General features: G+C 47.3%; 1 protein-coding gene across 2 annotated transcripts; it reads right to left on the bottom strand.

The window, feature by feature from the left end:
- Positions 1-738: 738 nt before the first annotated feature.
- Positions 739-18,085, bottom strand: GGNBP2 (gametogenetin binding protein 2). 2 transcript variants are annotated; one of them, XM_074557248.1, is made up of 14 exons: positions 17,927-18,085; positions 17,126-17,253; positions 13,297-13,377; positions 11,393-11,646; positions 10,695-10,793; positions 8,129-8,242; positions 6,103-6,306; positions 4,985-5,159; positions 3,892-4,086; positions 3,264-3,414; positions 2,899-3,024; positions 2,666-2,817; positions 2,036-2,284; positions 739-1,383 (listed from the first exon to the last, which is right to left on the bottom strand). In XM_074557248.1, the coding sequence occupies exons 2-14, from the start codon at positions 17,216-17,218 to the stop codon at positions 1,180-1,182; spliced, it is 2,097 nt and encodes a 698-aa protein (XP_074413349.1). In that variant the 5' UTR covers positions 17,219-17,253; positions 17,927-18,085; the 3' UTR covers positions 739-1,179. The 2 variants fall into 2 exon arrangements, with proteins under 2 accessions (XP_074413349.1, XP_074413348.1); XM_074557247.1 differs by having other exon boundaries at positions 6,097-6,306.
- Positions 18,086-18,996: the final 911 nt, after the last annotated feature.

Consider the following 18,996-nt stretch of genomic DNA (forward strand, 5'->3'; position numbering starts at 1 on the left):
CGTGAGCGGGGCTTGAGGGGCGCAGCTCTGGATGGGAGCGGGGTTTGAGGGTTTCGTTCCCCAGCGTGGAAAGGCACGGGAGGGATAAGCGGAGCAGGATCCAGCAGCCACAGGAAGGTTGAGTAGAGCAGGGGACCCAGCAGCCAAGCAAGGATTGCTTGGAGATGGATCCCAAGGAGAGGGATGAAATGGGTGTGGAGACAGCAGAGGGTGAGCAGAGTGAGGAAGGGGGTGTTATCCCCCTCCCCCGGGCCGAGGATGCTCAAATAATTGCTAGAAATGTGTGAGGAAATGGATTAATTGGAAGAGAAGAGGCAGAAGGGTAGGTATTGAATTGATGTAAAAAAAGGGTGGGATTTAACAATGCCCCCCAAAGCTGCACCCTCCAAATCCAACCCCCTTCCCAAAGCATGGTGCCCTTGGGCACAGCTCTCAGGGCAGGATTTCCAGCTCCTGGCCATTCCTTATCCCAGCTCCGGGGAGCAGAACAGGCACCTGATGCTGAGCAGTGCCAGGCTGGGACCGTGCCATGGACAGAGCTGGGCCCTTCACAGTCCCTGCTGGGCTGGCAGCAACCCCACATCCCCAAACCACCCCTGGAGGAGCACAGAGCCTGGTTTTCAAGGCTCTGTCCTTTCCCAGCCCAGCTTTCCCCACCTTACCCCCACCTCCACCCACCTGGAACCACAGGAATTGAGCACTCAGAGTACAAACATAGACACTCACTTTTACTATGCATATTAATAAATATTCTTTATTTAAATTTTTGCACATTGCGCTTTAACATATTACATCCAAAACATTTTGCAAATGGATGTCTACTTTGTAAAATCTTATATTCAGCTCCTTGTCATTCTGTACAGAATTATAGGTACAACATTACTTTGCCACTAGTTTGCTTTTTGTAAGTCTCACAGGAAGAGAAACATTGAATGAAAAGAGATGGCTTAAATTAGAAGAGAGGCTTGCACAGCTACTCAACTAAAGATACAAGCCTGGAGAAAGAACAAAATTAAGGAAATCACCTCCACCAGCCTCCCCCTGGAAAAAAAAAACAAGAAAAAAAAATAATCACATTAATTTAAGAGAAAATTTCGCCGTAAGTCACTAAATTAAGTTTGGAAGGAGAAGGCGCAGTAGTCATCTCGAGTTTCAGTGACAGACAGAGTTGGACTGGGTTCAGTTGGCTCCAGCTGTGGCCAGCCAGCTGTTGCAGACGGGCCCCTTGTGGTCGTTGAGGCGACAGTACTTGTTGAACTTCTCCTTCAGGTGCTGCCGGTACTGCTCCCGGTTGCTGTAGAAAGACTTGTTGTTTGCCATGAATGATTGGATTTCATCCTGGGAGATGAACAGTTCCTCGTCAGAAGTGCACTCTGACTCATCCTGCAATGAGAGGGGGGATTTCAGAGCTCCAGCACTGCCCTCCTGTGCAGCACATCTGACCCCAGCCCAAAGCCCAGCTGGCTGATCCAGACACAGGGCTCTGCTGCTCTGGGGTGAGAAATAGCCAATTCAGTCATTAAACAAATCCAAATCTGCTTCAGTCTTAGCACATTCCCATGGGAAGAGGATTGATTTTATTAGCGGGTTTTGAGGAAAAGGCAGGGAAAGAAAAAGGGAAAAAAAAGGAGAAAGAAAATTGAGGGGAGGAAAGGTGAAAAAACAAAAGCAGGGAAAGAGCAAAGGATCTAAATAAGTGGAAGGAGAAGGAAAGGAGAGGAGAGAGATGAAAGCTGCCCAAGGAGCCTGCAGTGGGAAGCCACATTTGAGGCCTGAAGGCAGCAATAATGCCCACTTCATGTTACAGAATAATGCAGCCCTTGACAATGAGCACTTGCAACACAAGTTCTGTCACTGCATTCCAGCGACTATTTCTCCTCCTCTGCAAAGCATTCAATTATAAACTTCTCAGGGAACGTGCACAAGGAACTGAACTCAACACTGGGACTCAGCTCCTCACTAGGAGTCGAGTTCTCAGCCCCGAAGATTAAAGCAGGATGCTCTAACCCAAAACTCAAATGTAGCGGTTACTTACAAGGAGCTCCACTAAGCTTTTGGCACCTTTTCCAGTATCAGGGACAAGTGACATTTCTGTAGGTTCTGCAAACTGTGACACATTTTTCATATGCTCAAACCAAGGCAACTGCTGGCCGCTTTTGTCTGCGCTACAGCAGCTCTCAGCGTGTGTGTCTTTGGTCTTGTCGCGGTGAAACTCTGTGTGCGTGAGATTTCCTGAGCTCTCTCTGCTACCTGCATCTGCCAGACAGCTCCCAAGCTTCTGAATCTGGAATGGAAAAGAGCCTGCAATCAACTGCCAGCAGTGTTTCACGTGGAATATTCGAGTTTGAGACGGAAGCAGAGGGAAAAGGGAAGGTTCAAAGGTGAGCGAGGGGAGGTATTTACACTTAAACACGTGTCGGGAGCTGGGGGTGGCACATTCACTGAGAGTGAGTAAAAGTGCACGTGCTTAGGAACACAGAAGAGACTCCACCACAACCTAACCTAGAGAAAGGACCTCAATTCCAAAACTTGGGATGACAAGGGAACAGGAGATCCCTGCTGTCCCATTTTCGGCATAAGTCTCAATTGGAATTTAAAATCCTGCTGTAACTACTTTCAAAATGTAAGCACTTAGAGAAGCATCTGGCAGAGCCATGTTCCTTACGTGGTCATTCTCACACTTCAAAGCTTTACTTTTCTTTTTCTTCTTTTTGTTTTTGCCTTTTGTGTTGCTCTCCTCTGCATTAGCCCAGCACTCCACACAGCTGTCTCCATCCTCCTCCTTGTCGTCGCAGCGATGGACGCAGGCATCGTCCCCTGCAAAACACAGCCAAGTTTCCTTTGAGATGCTGCAGCTCTAGGGGTATCAAAGCATCATTATCTTCTTCCCAAACCTACCATTTTCATCATGGTTGCAGATGCCCTCAGTGCAGGCCACGTCCGAGCCCTCCCGGGACCCCGTTTCGCTGCCCTCCATGCTCGAGGAATAGCCACAGTCGCTGCCAGTACAGTGTGGAGATAAACCTGAGACAGAGGCCAAAATTACTGCCATCTGTAGGAACTGCTGCACATTCTTTAGTTATGCCTCTAACGAGAGAATTCAGAGAACCCCAGACAGGTTTGGGTAGGAAGGGTCCCTAAAAATCATCTCATTCCACCTCCCTGCCACGGGCAGGGACTCCTTTATAAAAACAGGTGACCACTGTTCACCCCATAAATGGCAAATGCTCTTTACAAGTGAAAAATACTGACATTAAACATACCTTTCTTGATTTTAGGTGAGCCTAATAGGGTACCACTACTAGGACAAGTGCAAGAAGTGCTTTCATTAGTAACAATTACTTCTACACAGTTGTTGGCTTCTTCGGTGCTACCACAGGCTTTGCAACTGCTTTCCGTGAAGTTTGAGTTCTCCTTCAAACAGAAACAAAAAACATTGCAGGCACTGGAAGCAGCTCAGCCAGCACTTTGTAAAGGATACTCTTTCCATGAGAAACACCAGCTGACACTGACTGATAACAGCATTGCTTAGAATTCTTCACGAGTACAACACAACTAAAAACCCCAACCAATTTACCTCGACCTACAGTCACAGCCCATTAAGGTCAGCCAAGAGATCCTAAATAATAACTGCACTTCATGATTGCCCCCCTCAAAAAATCCAGCAGTAATTGTCTACAAGCAGCATTTGAATCCCCAGGTCCTGGCATAACCTGAACCTCAGATTTATGATTTTAAAAAACCCAGAAGCTGACTTTACAAAGACTCTGCTCATCTGAAAGAACATTAAATTCCACCAGGACCAAAATACAAGAAAATCCCTCACAAATTCTACTATGAACAGTGAGCTGATGGATGAAGCCCCAAAAAGCCCCAGCTAGCCATGTTTACCTTTGCCTGATTGATTTCCTTCTCTTCTGCTGCCTGCAGAGGAGCAGGGATCTCACACACACATTTATTTTTCCTTCTGTTCTTCCGCTTTTGGCGCTTCTTCTCTTGCTTAAGCTCTCTCACTCTCTCTTCTTCTGAAAACTCCTCACAGAGCTGCTCCAATCGACTAATGCCCTGCACTTTTTCCACAGCCATCTGTGTACAAGAGGTTAGATCCAGTTACAGAAGTCATCACTGCTCAAGCTTTTTCATTTATAAAACAGGAGAAGGAAAACAGCCAGGAATAAAATCCCAGTAGCGCCACTATCGACTACAGGAGAAAAATGCCCACCAAGATGCAGCCACTTGGTTTAGATTGCTGGAAACTCATGTATGAGGGAGCTCTGGCTTGCACCTATGGCCCAGATTCACATTTTTCAGTGAAGAGTTGCAGATTTTAATGCATGGATAGATCTGTGATCTCTGATCCTATGGGAGTAAAAAATCTCCAAGAACTAACCAGCTCAAGGCTCCACTATGATCTTTCCCAAACTGATTTACCTTCTCCTCTCTGGTGTTTCAGACAGAACAGTTATTCAGAATGGAAGATGAACATAACAAAAATGATACCCATGTCATATAAACTGGTGATTAATATTAAGTATTGGTATATATTAAAGGAGTTCTGTATGAAGCTCAGGATCCCACAGGATCAGAGTGCATTCAGAACAAGCTGAACACAGAAGTCTGCAATCGCTTTCGTAATTCAAAACCACATCCTCCATTTTTACTCATAAACCAACCAAAAACTGTTGCAGGCTGAGCTACTTTAAATGCAATCGGGTAGAAAAACAGAATTATTAACACAGAAGGTTCAGTGTAGTGGAATGGGCAGCTTGAAAGTAAAAGCAAGCCTCAATCTTTTATAGTGCAGTTTATTCCACATGGAAACTCTCCAGTAGTGCTGTGCACGGATGCCACACAACTCAACAAGGGATTGACTGCAACACCCTTGACACTCCTTCCAGCCCAGTGCTGAAAAGCAGAAAATGAACTACAGTGACAACCGGCCCAGCAGCTCAGACACAGGTTGGACAAATCTGGATGTTTTTACCTCAAAGCTCTTGCGTAGAGCATCCACCCCCAGGTAAAAGAGCATCTGCCACGTCTGCTCCTCAGCGCGCAGCTTCTGCCAGATGCGGTGCAGCCTCTCGTAGAGGTGGATGCCCAGGCAGGTGAGAACCTCCTCCTGGGCTATGTCTATTGTCTTGGCGTGCCTCTCTCTCCGTCTGGGGGAAAGGGGAACCAAAGCACTGTTAGAGCAGCTAGGAGCCAACCAAGGGATCAAAGCAGGGCTCGTGAGTTCTCTGAGGCACAGCTGCAGCTGTGTTTGCAGGAGCAGCCTGGCAGGGCTCTGCTGTGCTGCATGCAGATGCAAAATAGAAAGGAACAGGTCAAAGCCACCACTGTGAAGCAGTACTTTGCCTTCTCACTATGCCACCTCTGGCTTCAGGTGCCATAACCTGCTCTTCCTTTAGTTTAAACGCCAGAGATGCAATTCTTTTGTGTCCTAAAATTTGCTGGAGCTCACAGCAATTATTTCACCATCACTTAGCTCAAGCTGAACAAACACACAGGGAATTTTGTACATTACTTACCGTGCAGAGTAAAAAACATTTCAGTATTAATCTGTTCATTATTCATCTATTATCTATAAATCTGGCCAATCTGTAAAGATAAAACTACTATGAAAGGATTTACCCTCCTCATTAAACAGTTATGACTGAGCTTTAAAGGTACTGAGGTTGGAACTAGATGATCTTTAATGTCACTTCCAACTCATTCTATCATTCTCCAATACTGAGCTCAGAACTTCTCACTGGATGGTTTTAAGATGCTTAAAAAAAGGCTCAAAAATACACAAATAGTAACAAAACTAACTTGAATACTTGGCATTTGGCAGAACTCAAGCAAAGCTCTCTTTCTATTTCGCATATTTGAACACCTCAGTGGACAAGCAGGCAGCTCAGGGAGAGAGCAAGGTCACTCCTTCCTTCCAAAGCACAGCCCACACCTTCCAAGCGCTCTCTCCTACACCAGTACAGATATCCACAACCACCAGTTCATCACACAGCAAAGAGGCACAACGCCACTTTGGGCAAAGACATTGGAGAGTCAAAATAAAGAAGCAAAGCGCTAGATAGCCCACTCTAGCCAATTACATACTCATACCCTCCTGCGAACTCGGGCTCGGCCCGGCCCAAGAGGTGCGCGATGAAGTCGGTCTCGCAGCACACGTGGATGTGGCGCTCGTGGGGGCAGCAGCGCAGCCCCTCGTACAGGGCAGCACAGTAACCCTTCTCCTTGCTGCAGTCCAGCTCCCCAATCAGGATGTTGTAGGCACGCAGCACTTTGTTCTTGCAGTCGGTGCAGAATCTGGGAGGAGAGAACAGGATCAGGCTCGGTGCGCCCAAACGCGCTGGGTGAGCGGTGAGGTGTCTGAGCTGGGGTGTGGGAGGGCTGTGCTGCTTCAAAAATGTAATTATAATAGTGTTCTTATTATAGTAATTAGTATAGTATCTTCTGGCTATGATGCACCTAAATTTACCATGAATTACCCCATCTATTCTACATTACATATCCTGGATATCAAAATTCGGTCCTCCGAACCAAGGAGCGGAGCCCTCCCAGCGAATCCTTGATTTGAAGAAATTCCCATATGGAATTCAACTCAAAGATCAGAAATCTCAGCAGTGAGCAAGTACTGCAAACCAGGGCAAAATCCCTCTCTCAAGTAACACATACCACATCCCCTTCTAGCAATTCTTTCAAGTGTACTCAAGTGAGTGATAACAAACAAGGCAAAGTATCCTCTGGTGCCTGCTGTACAAGAGTGAACCTTGTTTCCACTACAAACATATTTTGAATTATTAGATTGCTGTGCTGATGGCCAAACGAGGGTTATTTATAACACAACGTACTCATTTTAAACATGTGACAGCTCATGTGTGACAGGAGTATACTTATAATTAAAATACAAGCAAATTAAGCTCATTCTGTGTCATAAGAGGAGCAACCTTCAAGAGGCTACCAGATCTCTTGCTGGATGACTCTAAAAATGCAAGTCAGACAAGCTGCTCACATTTCAGCTCAAAGCTGCCTCCCCATGCCAGCTCTGGATGGTGTTTTTCCCTTTCCTAGTGTCTCCAGCCATTTGACAGCATTAAATCAAACATATTCTGCTGTTAGACCTACGATACCTGTCTGCTTTCTGTGGTGGAAGGAGAGAAAACAGCAGTATTATTGCAGGTTAGCACCAGGAAGGCAGCCAAGGCAGTGTTTAATGTCACAGGAGATTAAAGTTATTTTGTTTCCAAAGTGTTATTTCCACAGCACCGCCACCCCCGCGCCCATCTGTGCCCCCATAGCTGATATCAGAACCTTGAGACTGCTGGAAATTAAAACTTCTCAATCAGCACGGCAGGTCCTGTGCACATGCAACTATAATTTAATGGTTTATTTCTGCCCTGCAAGAGAGATTGAACAGCACCAGGCACAAACAAGTGGTTTAGAACAGTGCTTTAAAGGCAACACCAAGCCTAAAATCTGCTTGCACTAGTGCAGCTTACAGAATTCTGAAATGGCACACGCTCCCTGAAAGCCTGAAAACAGGCACAGCCCAAGAGCAGTGAAAGAGTGAATGAGAACACAGTTTCTAAACACTGAACTGTAAATCATCATTTAATCCTAGCCAAAAAAATTAAGACAAGCAGCTATGACTTCAGCAGAAGTCTCCACATCTTCCCTTTCATTAAACACAAAAGAATATTCCACCATCTTTGTGACATCAACCATCCCAGGGCAGCCTGGCAAAGTCCCCCATCACCACCAAGCAGTTTCTCAAGAAAAAGCCCTCCGTGTTTTGAGCACTCTGGCCTCACAAAGCCATGCATTTCCCCCAGGAAGGAGCCTCACAAAGCCATGCATTTCCCCCCAGGAAGGTGCCTCACAAAGCCATGCATTTCCCCCCAGGAAGGTGCCTCACAAAGCCATGCATTTCCCCCAGGAAGGTGCCTCACAAAGCCATGCATTTCCCCCAGGAAGGAGCCTCACAAAGCCATGCATTTCCCCCCGGAAGGTGCCTCACAAAGCCATGCATTTCCCCAGGAAGGTGCCTCACAAAGCCATGCATTTCCCCAGGAAGGTGCCTCACAAAGCCATGCATTTCCCCCAGGAAGGAGCCTCTCCCCTCACACACCTGTGTTTCCGCAGGTAGGTTTCCAAGGTTTCTAGCAGGCAGCTGGAGTCGATCAGAACCACTTCATCCCTGCACTCCTGGGACATCAGCTCCCACACATCCATCCAGCAGCCCCTGCGTGGAAATGACACCAAACTCTTCCTCACCCTGCTGGGAGGCAGCAAGGAAGCCCAGCAGAGCCTCATTCTTTACCTGACTGCTCCCTGGGAAGGTCCATAGCAGAAAATGATGCTACACTTGTTCTCTTTCCTCTTCCTGTCTTCTCTACTTTTCTTAACTGCTCTTAATTTCTTTGAACTGAGTCTGCTACTGCTCCTTTCACTGTCACATAGTATTACCAAACATTTTTCAGACCTATAACATATATATTATCAGCTAGTTATTCTTCCTAAACAAGTCCTATGGAAAATGCTGCTCTGTTCCTTAATTTAATTTGAACTCTTTATAGGTTAAGCCTTAATATCTATGAAAGTTTGGGTCAGAACTGAGATGCAAATTTTGCTGTCCATGTTTATAACCCAGACTCAGCATGACTTTCTAATGTTACAGCTGCAAACCAGTTGTGATTTTCAGAATATTACTTTAAATATAAGCAGATACAAGTTTGAATCAGGTGAAGATGATTTGGTAAAATAACAAAAGAAAAAAGAAAAACAAAAAAACCCGAACAACTTTCACCATAAAACATCCTACCTCAAATTTCAAAAATCTGTTAGAATATCAAATAACTTTACCATTCACATTTGGATGTGCTAAAAGTGACCAAAAATGGACTTTAAATAACAAGTCATGGCAACCTACAGGCTTGTGTACACTTGACACCTTATCAGAATGGTCATTTCTGTCTCATGGACACAACAGAGCAGGAAAACGGGAAGCAGCAGCCCTGCTTCCTAATTAGAGGAGCTCTGTGTGCCAGTTCCCACTTTGCCAGGTCATAGGGCTTGCATTTAGGAGAGTTTCAAATGCTCCTGAGCCCCAAACAGAGCTGAGGAGCCAAAAGCCAGGCACAGACTGAGGACACCAAGTAACCCTGGAGTGGCATTAGCTGCTTACATAACCCCTCCAATTAAACACACTGCCCCAGCTCAAAGCCTTTTTGTGTGGAGGAAATGCCCAACAGATGCAACTCATCTGAAGAGTTTCTTGTGAAGATGAGGAGCAGGAGTTCCATGTTGGTAAATGAAGTTTGTTCTGTGCCCACTGCAGGCAGATTTATGTGGATTTTTATCAATGCTGACACACTCTGGCTTTCAGCTGAGGAGGGGAGTGCAAGTCCTGCCTCTTTAGCAAACTGCTCTGCTTGTCCACAGGCCATGCTCTCTGATAACCCCCAGGTTTTACCTGCAGAGTTTATTATAAAATATTGCTCCTCCTCATATCCCCTATTAACCTGCCAACATCCAAAGGGGGTTTATTCCAGCATGAATTGGGGAAATAAAAGCAGCATTTTCCTCTCTATTCATTCAGTCTCAGAATTGTTCTACCTTGCCCAAGTGCTAACTGCAGGTTCCACAGCATCTGTTCTCACACAGAAAAGATGAAGCTTACTAAATATAAAAAAACCCCAAACCCACTTTCATGATGCTATGAATTTACTTCATTTAAAAAATAAATGTATATATCTACACCCCTATACTCTCAGGATCTTGTGTAACACAAGCTTTAAACTAATTTTGTGAAAGGCCTGTAACCAAAATATAATAGAAGGTAATGATTAGTTCCCAGTATCCTCCTCAAGCAGCACAAGCAAAAATCAAGTGTCAAATTCCACATGCCTGCTATCCCAGGGGATTTAACTAAACCCAGGAGACTCCAATCTGCACAGAAAAATACATGTCCTGTAACAGGAAACCATGAACAAGCTTTCGCAGGTTGGAGGCTTAAGCAGCAGCAGAACACAGCTGAGTAAAAATGGTCCAGACACTCCAATTAAGCCCAAGAGACTAATTTATTGGTCATCATATGAAAAAAAAAATAATAAAAGGAGCCACCCCACAAACAAGAAACCTCCCTAAAATCCACAATAGATTTACAGGGAGTGTTTTTCTGCTTAACCAGCTGGAATAAATCATTTCAACTTCAAGACAGAGGCATATATGCATATTGTTCAGTGGTGTATTCAAAATATGCTGTCACTTTTGAGAAAATACATTTTACGGAGTTCCAGTTTTAACCCTGCATCCAACCACAATAAAGCCCTTGGTTAACAGTTGTGCAAGGCATTTTTAATAATCCCAAGCAAAATGATGTATATTTATTTAGCATGTACCCTTTGACCTAAATGTGAGAAAATCTGCTGAGCAACCATTTTGGTCTAGAGCACAGAAACCAGTTTGTCTTTCTAATAGCATTGTTTATATCACAGTGCAGAAGCCATCCATGCCCAAAACTCCTGGTGCTTCTCTTTCTCTCCCCAACAACTATTTAGGTCTGCTACAATCCAACTGCTACTCTGGCAAGCAGATCAGAGCATAAAAATTGATCTCAATGCTTAAAAATAAATTAATCTCAATACTTTGCTTCCTTAAAATATTTCAATTGTGCATGTTAAACACAGACTTACCCCAAAGGTTTTGGTTTGTGTGTGTCCAGGGAGTGTAGCTGACACCTTTTGTTCTTCTTACTTTTGGGAATTGCATCAATCATGTCATTCAGTTTGGACCTATGGAAAAAAAAAGTGAGGAACTTTGTATTCTGAAAACCACTGGATCAGGTTACACTACCTCACTGTCCCCACCTCAATCTCACCTCTGCACTAACCTTCCCTAGTTTTCCTGCTAACTGGAGCAAGAAGAACAAGCTGAAGCCAACTGGAAGGCCAAGACACACTGTGCTGAGCACTCCCTGTTTGCTCTGCTGACAGCTCAGGAACTAATGGCACCGGGGCATTTACTGTGCTCAACAAGCCCAGAAGGTTTCACTTTCTCAGTGTTACCTTTCTACCCGAGTGCAGCAAACTTTGGTGGAAAAAATTAACTTTTATTTTTTTACAGGCCAGCTAGTGAGGCAAACACTCTTCTTCCAGAGACCAAAACCCCGCAGCATCTGCACCAGATTAAGGGCCAAACATTAAACACTGGCATCTTCCAACTGCAATCATGGCACTGCAACTGCTGCTACCAAAGATTAGGTTTGTTTTTCCCCCAGTTTAGGCAACAAGCAGCTGTAATTATGGATGCTGAAGACGAGAATGTGCTGTGACAACTCAGCATCACCACGACGGCGACGCAGAGAGCGAGGATGGCCCGAGCAGACACTGACCCGTGCACGTAGAAGAGCGTGTAGAGCTTCTTGGCATCAGTCATGCAGCTGCGGGTGACTGAGAGCACCCCCTTGGGCCCCACGGTGAGGGGCTCCAGGGCAGGGTTCCCTGACTCCACCAGCTGCAAGAAGAGGCGCTCCACGCTGCGCCGGCAGCCCACGCACGGCACCAGCTGCGACAGCGCGCTCAGCACCTCCCGCGACGTCACCATCATGGCAATGTTCAGGTCCTGCTGCTTCAGCATGCTGTGTCTCTGCAAAACAAACACCACCAAAATCAAATCAGTCCTTATTCTCATTCCTATTTGCTTATTCTCTGGGGTTTTTCACCTCTTTGTTGCTTCCTTTCACCGCAAACGCTGCTTCAGAATAACCGTCCCAAGAATGGGATGGTCCCACAATAACCATCCTGTCCCAAGTGGGAAATTCTTTGTCTCCACCTCAGCACAGATGTTGTAGAGAAAGGTTTCCAACACACCAACTCTAAGTTTTCAGCTTCTACTTACACTCCTTTTGTCTTTGGCACACGGAAATTCATAAACTCTTGTTGGCTTTTATGGAAATCTCATTTACAACCAGCTCCTTCTGCTCATGACAATTAAGCAGTATTTTTCCTGGAAGGCTAAAAGCCACTTCCCATTACAATCCTACTAGCTGGAATTAAAGAAAGCACACATTACTACTCAGGGTGAAGCCTTTGACTTCAGTAGTGAACACCCAATGTGTGCTATGAATAGAACATTAATGAGAACACCTTCTAATATTGCTGACGTCAATAAACAATTGGAGATGTGTCTCCTGGCCCCTGTGTCAAACACATCCAGGCACACGTCCTCACAAAAAGCACATACCCTTCTAGCCCTCACTGCTGAATTACTGCCTTGGCTTTCAGCAGCACTGGAGTGCCACCAGCAGAGCTGTGCAGAGCAGAGAGTCCTTTCCTCACACCCCAACACACAAACATACACTTGAGTTGTATTGTCACTCCACCAGACAATTCTCTGTTTTATTGTCACATCACACCATTTAAACACTCCCCATGCACAAAGGACTTGTCACAGCTCCTGGGAAAGGAAGAAAAGACCACACAATACAGCAGAACTCCCATCCACTGACAAGAGCAGGTGCTCTCAGCTCCTTCCATGCAATATGGAGAGCAGAGGTACCAGCAGGTAACACTGAAGGTTTGTGCTCCTAGAGGAAGGCCCATTAAATCACTGCCAAGCACTATCACTGTGCAGTAACTCTGTTTCCTGTAATTAATTTCAGGAGCCACAGCAAAGCAGGAACGAGCTATTTTCACAACCCAGCTGCACTTGGCATGCAGCACATGTCTGCACTGCTGCTGTCAGCCCTGCAACTGCAGAGCTGCAACTCTGCCCCCTGCACATCAAGCAGCACCACCCTGCAGCTGCCACAGGTGCCACAGTGCTACAGTTTTTGCCAGAATTTGGCACATCAGTCTCTAGGATTAAAGTTTCTGGGGTACCACAAAACCAATTCTCACTACTGATCTCTATAAAATCCACAAATTGGCACAAAAATTCTACCCTGGTATGGGCACTGATCATAATAACCCAACCTCGAGCAATCCACACTTCCACTTCAAAGGGTGGTTCAAAACTGCTCAGAAAAACAAAAATCAGGATGTATTTAGAAGCTGCAGCTCCCACTGTGAGTGCTGAGCTCTCAGACTTGCAGCAATTGCCTCCTGACAAGACAACGTGCAATAAATGCTGAGGAACCCAGAGCACAACTGAGCCCAGTGCACTTTGGTACCAAGGTGTGATTGCTCCCAGGTGCTGACGTGTCTGAGGCATTCCAGGAGTCACAACCTCCCAGAGAAGCAAAAAACACAAACCTGAGGAAAGCAAAAATCTCACTTTGTAGGCAACATGATTTACCTGGATGAACTGCTTCAGTTGTGTGCTGTTATTCTGATGTCCATCGAGGTTCAGCACATTATCAGGAAATTCCATCACCATCTACACAAGAGAGGAAAAACAATTTAAAGAGGAACTTTCAGACAAAACAAACAAATGAAAAAAAAAAACCAAACAAACAGAGCATTAGTTGCTTTACTTTCTTGGGGGAAATAAGACTGAAATTATGTTAAATGCTCATTCTTTTCATATAATTACTGGAGCTTGGGAAAGGATAAAAGTAACTATTTCAGATAGTGAATGTCTCAGCAAAGCAATAAATGCTTCATTAATATAATGTTCTAGTGGCAGTTTATAAATGACAACTCTTAAATAGCTGTTAGAAAGCAAAAGTTGCTAAATGGACCATCAGTGTTTATATCATCATCTGCATGACTTGAGACCCTGCTTCAGTTTAAAAAAAAACAAAAAAAAACCCCAAAAAACTTGAACACACTGAGAACCAAATGGACCCAACAGCTTAACTCGATTTATAAAGCTCTGAGGAAACAGTCACAACAGTTTAATGACAGAGTCGACTCCTCCAAAGGCTAATTTCAAACCATATTAACCCAACAAGGTACTCCAAGGCATAGTTTGCTTTGTGTGATTGCAGCTGCAACTCTCGAGAGGCTCAAAGCAAAATGTTAAGCCTACAGAACAATGTGATTACTTGTAAGTAATTAATAACATTTCTTATCAAATTACTGAAAAACAAAGAGGGTGATTTCTTTGGGTGCAGGCAGAAATCAGGAAAGTAACTTTCAGTCAAAAATACAACTGTGCAACCATGGAATAAAATGAAAGCAACTAGAAAAATGTGTAAAGCCTGGCTGAGTTCTCTTCCCAGTCCAAACTGAGAACAAGGGAATTTGTCAATATGAACACTGAAAGTTCACTTTAAAATCTGAAAGGCAAAACAACAACTTTGGTTAATAACCCCAATGCAAATGAGCACCAAATAAAAGTGTCTGATTCAGCCCTGCACCTCCCTGAGCTGTCTGGGGAAGGCACAATTCCCTGCTGCCTGCCTGATCACCAGCACTGCCTCCAGAGCACTCCACGCTCACTGCTGCAGGCCCTGAGCACCTCTCCAAAATAAACAGCATTTCTAGAGAACAAGGCACTGCTCTGCCGCCCCAATGTGTGTGCCCCAATGTGAGGTTGGCACAGCTGAATTATCTGTGTGCAGAGCAGAGCCAATCCTGACCCCAGCTCCCTCACCCCTGAGCCATCCACACCAGTTTCTGCTGCAGATTTTGCAGGTTTCCCTACACCACTAACGTGGTGTTTCTGTGGGCCAGGAGCTACAAGCAAAAGTAAAAGTTTTATCTGCTAATAACAGAGACAAGAGATAAATCTGCCTATTTCTTCCCCCTCACCTTCATCTCCCACTATCAGACAACACCCTGAGGTATTTTGTACGACAGAGCAAAAGAATCAAAGACTAAATTAATTCATGTGTCTGATGAGATTTTATTAAGTGGTTAAACATCAACCACCATCACACCCTGAACTGGAAGGGGAAAAAAAAAATCCTGTAATACCACATCAAATGGAATGCCTTCTAGAAACCATAAAAGCTGCTTAAGAAATGAAAAGGGTTCAATACTGAAACGTCCTTTAATTTCTGGCTGAGCCAGGAGGAACGGGGAAGTGAGGAGGTGAAGAATCCACCCAGGGCAGCAGCATCTCCCTGCACCTGAGCTGCTTCCTGGCTACTACAAAGCAAATTCCAGATGAGGAGCACATGGGCCATTCACTCCTCATTTGCAGTCACTAATCACTGATTCCACATTTAAGGCACAGATTAACTCTTTCAGCCGACTGCTCCCACTATTTTTAAAATTTGAGTTTTCAAAGAGGTAACAGAAGCCAGTCACTATCAATAACCACCATTAGTTTTTAAAGATAGTGCTGCAGATGTAAAATTCTGTTTCAAAGGCAGCTGCATGTCTTGTAATAGCTCTCATTAAGTATTTAAAAAATAAATTATAGATGACAGACAAGGAAGCTCAGAGTTCATTCACTTGCTGCTGCAGAATTTTTTTAATAAAAGCCTCCAGAAACCACCTAGAAATCCAAATACTTCATAACAACAGCAACAGAATGACCAAAAAAAAAAAAAATGGACACAAGGTAAGATTTCTTCACGGTGAGGATGACTTGCACTTGCATAAATGCTTTTTCTCCAGATGGATATAAAACTGATTTACAGCTAGAGGACCCTTTCAATCGTGAGGATGGTGTAAAAAGCAGCAGGGCAGCAACAACACAGTGCAATTACACAAAGTTTGGGCCTGGTATTAAATTCTGGGACTAAACCACAAATGGCATTCTAGGTTTGCTGAAGTCATCCACCTGGTAGAGCTGAATTTTCACTCTCAACCTATTACGCACAACAAAAATAACAAGAGCGTGGCAAGTCAACATGACACCAACGAATGGGTAATGTTTATAAGGAGTCCAGGAAGGATTAAAAAAATAAATTAAAAAAAAAAAAAGGAGAGAAATCCAAGAGCTTAAAACCACATGGAAAATGAATGGGCAAAACAACTTTCAAGGTGTGGCCAAGACACCAAAAAACTCAGACTTTCACCATTCCTGCACAGTCTGGGTTTTCCAGGCCATCAGCCCCCCAGGAGAGGCAGATCCTGCTTTGGACAGCTTGAGGGCAAACTCTGCCCAATACCTGAACACAGCTAACCAGAGAGAAGCCAAAACCAGGGATTATATTTTATAAATTAATAATATGTCACCATTCACATTGATCAAAACTAAAATACAGCAATAGGACTTTCTTCAAATGCTGCAAAACCAGACGGGGCCTGTCTGAGGACATTCAACACTTTTGTTCTGGAAGATGGAAGAATGGCTTGGGTTGGAAGGGACCTTGAAGATCATCCAGTTCCACCCCTCTGCCACGTGCAAGGACACCTTCCTTGGCTGATAAAACTCAGGGATTCTTCCATCCTAAACATTAGATTAGGAATTTAAATCACTTAAAGTAACAACAGTTACTTTTCCACTATCATGAGAAATCAAATATGAATCATTAAGATACCAAATTTACTAAGTGCAATATTATTTTCAATACGTTTTCCTGCTTTAAGAATTAAAACAAAGAGCAACTGGCTAGCTAGGGAATTTTTTTTCCATTTGCTCCGTGTTCTCCTACAATGCAATTTTTGTGTTCTCCTAAAATGCAATTTTTGAACCTTCCTCTAAACTCACGAGGAGAAGGACCAGAGAACCTCCGAGCTGCATTTAGCTGATTTTTCCACTGAATCTTCTGGAAACGGCCAAACCACGTTTTCCAACTCCCAGCACCACCCTGAAATGGGAACTCTCAGATTTGTTACATTTCTGCAGGCTCGATAAGCCCGACTTCACGCCGAAGCTCTGGAAAACGCCTTTAGCCTTTTTCTTGCCTGTGTGAGAGCAGAACAATCGGGCGGTTTTAAGCCGGGTTTAACGTTAACATGGCTCCCTTCCTTCCCAGCAGAAAAATGGCTTTGCTCCACCCTTGAGCACCGAGCCACGCTCGTGGCTCCGGCACAACTTGTGCACAGGCCCCGGCACGGCGGTAACTCCCTCATTATGCGGCTCGCCCGCTCTCAGAGCCGGCCATCAGATAAAAAAAGTTGCCACATTGAGCTCTGCTAACCCCAAGTGTTGCAAAGTCCCAAAGATTAACGCCGCGGGAGCCCGAGGAGGAGCCAGCGAGGCCCGGCGAGGAGGGAAGGCCCGGCCCGGGGAATTGCAACACGCGGGAGGCGCGGGCGCAGCAGGACGGGCGGCGGGGACTCACCGTGAGGGTGTCATCGATGTAGAGGGGGATCTGCCTCTTCTCGAAGGGGAACTCCTCCTCGCCGTCCCGGCACACCGCCACCAGCCGCGCCATCGCTGCTGCTGCTGCCGCTTCCTCCCCGCTCCAGCCTGCGGGCGGCCCCGGCCGGAGGTAAACACCCGCCGCGCTTCCCCGCCACACTTTCACCAGCAGCCGGCACCCAGCCTGCGCTCCCCATCGCCTGATTCACCACGCCGAGCCCGGCCCACCCACCCCGCCGGGAGGGGACCCGCGCGGGCCGGCAACGGGCCGGGAATGCGGCAGCACACGGGCACGGCGCGGGGGGAGCGCGGGCAGAGCCCCGGGGAGACGGGGAGGTGGAGATCACAACGGGGAGACGGAGCCCCGGGCGGGGATGGAGATGGAGCCCGCGGGGGAAAATGGAGCCGCCACGGGGAGATGGAGCCGCCACCCCCCGCCCGCCACCGGCCCAGCGCGGCCGCCGGGACCCGCCCAGCCCGGCGCGGCTCTGCGGCTCCTCCGCCGCCCCCGGCCCGCGCGGGGGGAGCCCAGCCCAGCCCGGCGCTGCCCCGGGCGCCCCGCGGAGCGGCCCCAGCGCCCGCCCCGCCGCCTCCCCGCGGGCTGCAGCCCGGCTGCCCCGGCAGACCCACCCCTTCCTCCCGTTGCTGCGCGGCCTCGCCCGGCTCCCCACGCGGGGCTGCGCTGGCGGGGAGCCGCCCGGCGCGGCGGGGAGAGCCCCATGCTGCCGCTCGTACCCTCGCCCCCCCCCGGGAGCGCTGCCCGCGGCCGGCGGGCCCTTACCGGCTGCTGGCGGCGCTGGGCGGCCCGGGCGCTGTGACAGGCGGGCGGCACCGCGGGTCCCGGAGCCGCCTCCTCCCTGCCCGCCCCGGGGCCGCCCCGCCCCGCTCTCGCGAGAGCCGCGGGCACCGCCCGGGCCCGCCCCGGGCACCGGCCTGGCCTCGAGGCCGTGGGGCGCTGCGGCCGCTCCGGGCGGCCCTGAGGGACGCGCGGCTCTGCCCGGGGGCGTCGGGAACGGCTCCCGGCGGTGCCAGGAACGGCCCCCGGGCCGGCGGTTGGGCCGGGAGCGGGTGCCGGCCCCGGAGCGTTGGGGGTTACAACGAGCGGGGCCGGGCCGGGCGTTAGCGCGGGTGCGAACGGCCCCGCCGGCAGCGCGGGCTGATAAAACCGCGCCGAGATCAACGCTCTGAGGCACGGCTAGGGGCGGGTTTTGGGGTGTCCTGTGCAGGGATAAGCGCTGGACTCGCTGTCCTTGGGGCTCGCTGAATTCCCCGCCTCAGACGCTGCCCCGGCATCAAACGCGGCTGGTGCCGAGCCAGGCCGGGCAGGATTGAACAGCTCTGCTTGGCGCCTGCAGCACTCCAGAGCAGCCTGCCCGAAATCCTGTGGCTGCCTAAATTAACCAGCCCCCAAAAAAAAAAACAAAACCTAAATCACAAAAACAGCAACGAATCCAAAGTCTTTCTTGAACTACGGAATAATACAGCTGACCTGTTCATTCTTGTTGTGTATGGATATAGGCAGTAAAGCCCTCACAGTAAAATGCAGGGGAGGTAATAAAGGAGCAGGATTCTTTCTTGTGTCTGCATAAAAGGGATGTTTAGTGCAGGAGCTCGTTTACTCGAGCTGTAACGGGAACTGCAGTCGGTGTGTTCATGATTTTCTGCAGCAGAAAAGATGGGGGGTTGTTACTAGAGAGAGTTTCTCACACCAGAGCACTCTGAACCACGATGAATTTAGGTCTTTTGCAGGAATGTGCTTTCCTGTGTCACTCCTCCCTCCCACATCAACAGCAGCATTGTCCCAGGTTCTGTATTCTTGGAGTGCACATTGATACAAAAAGCACCATTACA

The sequence above is a fragment of the Zonotrichia albicollis genome, chromosome 22 (assembly GCF_047830755.1).
Source record: "Zonotrichia albicollis isolate bZonAlb1 chromosome 22, bZonAlb1.hap1, whole genome shotgun sequence".
Classification (NCBI taxonomy): domain Eukaryota; kingdom Metazoa; phylum Chordata; class Aves; order Passeriformes; family Passerellidae; genus Zonotrichia; species Zonotrichia albicollis.

Coding starts and splice junctions, on each gene's coding strand:
- GGNBP2 (XM_074557247.1), bottom strand. CDS start 17,218: ATGGCGCGGCTGGTGGCGGTGTGCCGGGACGGCGAGGAGGAGTTCCCC. Junction 3,025..3,263: donor CTCACCTAAAATCAAGAAAG/GTATGTTTAATG, acceptor CCTCTGTCTCAG/GTTTATCTCCACACTGTACT. Junction 1,384..2,035: donor AAAGCTTAGTGGAGCTCCTT/GTAAGTAACCGC, acceptor CTCTCATTGCAG/GATGAGTCAGAGTGCACTTC.